General features: G+C 35.6%; 1 protein-coding gene across 7 annotated transcripts in view; it reads right to left on the bottom strand.

The window, feature by feature from the left end:
* ATRX (ATRX chromatin remodeler) overlaps positions 1 to 6,000 on the bottom strand; it is a 345,341-nt gene that overhangs the window by 252,489 nt on the left and 86,852 nt on the right. For all 7 annotated transcript variants that reach the window (XM_040630434.1, XM_040630447.1, XM_040630441.1 and 4 more), the window contains 2 exons: positions 1,979 to 2,034; positions 799 to 851 (listed from right to left, as the gene is read on the bottom strand). In XM_040630434.1, the coding sequence (XP_040486368.1) occupies positions 799 to 851; positions 1,979 to 2,034 (109 nt within the window). The remainder of the gene's footprint in view (positions 1 to 798; positions 852 to 1,978; positions 2,035 to 6,000) is intronic.

Raw genomic sequence — 6,000 nt, 5'->3', positions numbered from 1 at the left:
TCGGGGGGGGGGGGTGTGTGATGAAGGGATCTCCTCATTAAGAATCACCACTTTAGAGAATAAGTTAAAATAAAGCTGTATTTATTAAGAGACATTCCCACTGGTAAAAAACAACAAATGCCAGGGGCACCTGGCTGGCTCAGACAACAGAGCATCTGACTCTGGATCTCCAGGTTGTGAGTTCAAGCCCCATGTTGGGCGTGGAGTCTTCTTAAAAAAAAAAAAAAAATGCCCAATAGAATAAACTGCAAACTTCCAATAAAATCTATACAGTATATTATGCTTTATAGTATGATTAGAAGTAGTTTCAGTCCTTATGTACAATTCATTTTGACAATCTAACACAGAAAAGTAATTTTACCACTCTTTAATCTCCCTATAACTTCCTCATAAGCATAATGGCTACCCCAACCCATCATCCTGGACAATTTGACATAATCCTAAGAAACCCATATTGCTACATGAGGCATTCATTTCATTTTCCCTCTGTCCTTTTTTTGAGCACATATATAATCTAAAAGAAACTATCTACATATTGCAAGGGCCACTAAAGCATAATAAATCCTCCTTGTAAAATTCCACTAAAATTCAAAGTCAGAATGAATCAATAATTGTTGAAGTTAATTGATGGATACAAGAGAATTCATTATACTATACTGCCCAGTTTTTAATGTGTATCTTTGTATAAAATAGTTTATTTAGTTAGAACAAGGGTGCTTGAAGTTTAGAAAAGATTATTATTCTCAGAAAAAGAAAATAAAACCACCTGAAAATGTTTTCCCTTCAATGTCAACCAACCTTTTTGATCGTGATGATCCTGATGATTTGGATTTTTCTGAAGAGCTAGCTCCCTAAACGTGAGAAATAAATAAAAAAGTGAATACAACTCTCAAAGACATGCCCCTACAATTAACTATTTCCCTATACCAAGATCTCTGATACAGTAACATAATGGGATATTACTTTTATACCTAAAATATTTTTAAAAGGAACTTCAAAAACTAATTCTCATTTATTCTCAGGCTTCCTTGATTTAAGATTAATTTCCTGGGTTTTTTTTAATTAAATTGTTTCCATTGAATTTTGTGGTGTAGGTGAGGATGCACTACTACATCATGATCCTGACCCAAGTCAACAAAGATGAAGCAAAGGTACAGAAGTAATCAGATCCTGATGGACGTAGGGAGTTTTAAGGATCTAAAAGATGTGTCATTTTCTCTATCCTAACATATGGCATAAAATACCTTCTACAATTTCCTCTGAGACACTAAATTTATCCTCATTTTGCCAATACAGTCAATATATTTTTTTGGATTAAAATTTTTATACTAGGTGGAAAGAATCCCAAAACTATAGCACAGGCCTGGGTATCACGAGTGAAGGACATCAGGATGCGTTCCTATGATAATGCTTAAGATACTCTAAATATCCAGTTTTGAGAGATGTCAGAACCATGGAGTCATGCCCATAACAACCACCTTGAGCACCACTATTACAATATAATAATGTTCAAATACCTATCTATTAGCAAGCCTTCAGTTGTCTGACTTCAGGTATATTGCTAAAGTGAACCACACAATAATAAAAACAATGAACACCTTCTAAAAATAAACAACTACCCAAAATGAAGTATTATAATACTTCAGCATAACAGTAAACTTAAACACATGCATGTATTAAAGAGAAGCAATCTGGGGTGCCTGGGTGGCACAGTCGGTTAAGTGTCCAACTCTTGGTTTCAGCTCAGGTCATGATCTCAGGGTTATGAGATCAAGCCCCATGTTGGGCTTCATGCTCAGCGTGGAGTCAGCTTGAGTTTCTCTCTCCCTCTGACCCTCCCTGCTACACTCACTCTCTCTCTTTCTCTAAAATAAATAAATAAATCTTTTAAAAAAAATAGAAGCAATCTGATAACATATACTCTAGTTGGTTATTAGCAATTAATAAGTATCTTTTAAATGCTTCAAATTAGTCTTACCTCTTCCTTGCTGTTTTCCATCATATCTGAGTTATTTCCAGAACCACTGACTTTTTCTTAAAAGAGAAGAAATAAAAACTTTATTTATCTCTTCAAAGCATTATCAAACAGACCACCAAAACTACAACTCCATGAACCCATTTTTCAATCTATGAAGTACAACAGTACTGTTAATACATTACTCACATTAAGATATTCTTAGAAGAATTTTCTCACTAGAATCACTCCCTTGACACACTAACCTCTTCTTTAATCCCAAGTTTCTAGGGATGCCTGGGTGGCTCAATCGCTTAAGCACCTGCCTTCAGCTCAGGTCATGATCCTAGGGTCCTGAGACCAAGTCCTGCATCGGGATCCTCGCTCATTGAGGAGCCTGCTTCTCCCTCTGCCTACTGCTCCCCCTGCTTGTGCTCTCTCTCTCTGACAAATATATAAAATCCTTAAAAATAAATGAATAAAAACAAGTTAAAGCACCAAGTTTCTAAAAATAGTAGTCTGGTATCAAAACATTTCCTACTGGAATTTTCTAAGGTATTTTATCTCTTTTTTTTTAAGATTTTATTTATTTGACAGAGAGAGACACCGAGAGAGGGAACACAAGCAGAGGGAGTAGGAGAGGGAGAAGCAGGCTTCCCACTGAGCAGGCAGCCTGATACAGGGCTCAATCCCAGGACCCTGGGATCATGACCTGAGCCAAAGGCAGATGCTTAATGGCTGAGCCACCCAGGGGTCCCAAGGTATTTTCTCATAAAAGAAAATTTAACCTCCATCTTTTACTAACAATACAATCATACTATTAATAAATTTTATTTCCCTTCACCTAAGACACTGGAAAAATAACAGCAAACTAAACCTAAAGGAAGCAGAGGGAAAGAAATAATAAATATTAGAGCTAAATTTAATGACACAGAATAGAAAAATCACTGAAATCAAAAGTTAGTTCTTTGAAAAGATAAATGAAATTGACCAACCTTAAGCTAGACTGACCAAGGGAAAAAAAAAGCAAAACTCAAATTACTAGAATCAGAAATTAAAAAGGGAACATTACTATCTACCTTAAAGAAATAAACAGATTATAAAGAAATATCAAGAAGAATTATATGCCAAAATATTAGATAACAAAATATGGACAAATTCCTAAACACACACAACTAACAAAACTGACTAAAGAATAAATACACAATGTGAATAGACCTATAACTGAAGAGACTGAATTAGTAATCAAAAAACTACCCACAAAGAAAATCAAAGGCCCAGGTGGCTTCACCACTGAAATATACCAAAAATTCAAAAAAAGAATTCTTCACAAATTTTTCCAATACAAAAAGGAGGGAAACTTACCAAATTAATGTTTATGAGAGCAGTATCATACCAAAACCAGTAAAGGTACCACAAAAAGAGAAATCTACAGAACACTATCACAAATATAGACAGGAAAGTCCTCAACAAAATACTAGAAAACGTCAACAGAATAAAAGACAAGTCTTTCTCCCACAGACTGGGAGAAAATATCTGCAAAAGACATATCTGATAAAGGACTATTATCTAAAAGATACAAAGAACTCAATAATAATAAACAACATGATTAGAAATGGCCATATGCACCCCAATGTTCATAGCAGCATTGTCCACAATAGCTAAATCGTGGAAGGAACCAAGATGCCCTTCAACAGATGACTGGATTAAGAAGTTGTGGTCCATATATACAATGGAATATTACTCAGCTATCAGAAAGAACGAGTTCTCAACATTTGCTGCAACATGGACGGCACTGGAGGAGATAATGCTAAGTGAAATAAGTCAAGCAGAGAAAGACAATTATCATATGATTTCTCTCATCTATGGAACATAAGAACTAGGAAGATCGGTAGGGGAAGAAAGGGATAAAGAAAGGAGGGGTAATCAGAAGGGGGAATGAAGCATGAGAGACTATGGACTCTGAGAAACAAACTGAGGGCTTCAGAGGGGAGGAGGGTGGGGGAATGGGATAGACCCGTGATGGATAGTAAGGAGGGCACGTATTGCATGGTGCACTGGGTGTTATACGCAAGTAATGAATCATGGAACTTTGCATCAGAAACCAGGGATGTACTGTATGGTGACTAACATAATATAATAAAAAAAAATTAAAAAAAAAGAAATGGGCAAAAGGTCTGAAAATATCTTACCAAAGATACACAAGTGACAAATAAGCATATAAAAAGATGCTCCACACCATATGTCATGATGCAATTGGAAATTAAAACAATCAGATAATACTACACAATCAACAGACAAATGCAGAACACTGACACCACCAAATCTGGTGAGGATGTGGAGCAACAGAAGTCTCATTTAATTGCTGCTGGGAACAGAAAATGGTAGAACCATTTTGGAAGACATTTGGGCAGTTTCTTACAAAATTAACCATTCTCTTACCATATGATCCAGCAATCACACTCCTTGATAAATACCCAAATAAGATGAAAACTAAATCCACTCAAAGGCTGCACACAGATGCTTATAAACACTTTTATTTTACATAAACACCCTTTTTATTTATATAAACATCTTTGTATGTAGCTTTATTCATAACAGCCAAAACATGGAAACAACCAACATATCCTTCAGAAGGTGAATAGGATAAACTAACCCTGGTACATCCAGACAATGGAGTATTAGTCACCACTTAAAAAAAAAAAAAAAAAGAGCTATGAAGCCATGGAAAGAGATGGAGGAACCCTGAATGTATATTACCAAGTGAAAGAACCCAATCTGAAAAGGCCACCTATTATGACATTCTGGAAAAGGCAAAACTATGTAAACAGTAAAAACATCAGTGTTGCCAGGAGTTAAAGGGGAAGGAAGAATGGATAGATGGAACAGAGAATTTTTAGTGCAGTGAAACCAACCTGTATGACACTATAATGGTAGATCAATGTCATTATACATTTATCAAAATTCTTTGAATGTCTAACACCAAGAGTGAAATCTAATGCAAACTATAGGTTCTGAGTGATAAAGGCTTGTCAATGTAGGTTCATCAACTGTAACAAACATACAGCTGTGGAGAGTGAGGGAAACAGATACAGGAAATCCTTGTACTTTTCATTCAATTTTTCTGTGAACCTAAAACTGCTCTAGGGTGCCTGTGTGGCTCAGTTGGGTAACCATCTGCCTTCGGCTCAGGTCATGATCCCAGGGTCCTAGAATAGAGTCCTGCATCGGGCTCCCTGCTCAGCAGGGAGTCTGCTTCTCTGCTCCTCCCCTGGTTCATGCGTGTTCTCTCTCTCTCTCTCTCTTTCTCTCTTTCTCTTTTAAATAAATAAAATCTTAGAAAAAATGTTTTAAAAAACTGCTCTAAAAAGTAAAATCTATCTTAAAAGACCCTAAAGAAAGGGAACATCCTCAACTGTCTACAAAATACCCACAGGTTAACATCATACTAAATGGTAAAAGACGTAATGCTTTCCTCCCTAACATCAGAAACAAGAAAGGAAATCCACTCTTGCGACTTCTATTCAATATTGCAATGGAGATTCTAGCCAGACCAAGTAGTCAAGAGAAAGAAATAAAAGCCATCACGATTGAAGAGAGAGAAGTAAAACTACCTCTCTTTGGAGATGACATTATCTTATATATAGAAAATCTATGGAATCCAACAAAAAACTATTAGAACTAATAAAACAGTACAGAAAGATTGAAAAATACAAGAACAATACAAAAAAAATCAATTGTATTTCTACTCACTTGTAAAGAATGACCTGAAAATAAAGAAAACAATCCAACTTAATAGTAAGATGGCAATAGTCCCCAAACTGATCTACCAATACAATGCAATCCTTGTCAGAATCCCAGCTGACTTCTAGAAATTGACAAGCTCATTCTAAAATTTGTATAGAATTTAACAGGAATAGCCAAAAAAGCCTTCAAAATAAAAATAAAACAGGAAGATTCACACTTCACAATTTCAAAACTTCCTATAAAACAATTGTTAACTAATACAGTGTAGTACTGGCAAAAGGATAGACACATAGATGAGT

Source organism: Ursus maritimus (assembly GCF_017311325.1).
Source record: "Ursus maritimus isolate PB19 chromosome X unlocalized genomic scaffold, ASM1731132v1 scaffold_X1, whole genome shotgun sequence".
Taxonomy (NCBI): domain Eukaryota; kingdom Metazoa; phylum Chordata; class Mammalia; order Carnivora; family Ursidae; genus Ursus; species Ursus maritimus.
This window is presented reverse-complemented; position numbering and strand designations above follow the sequence as displayed.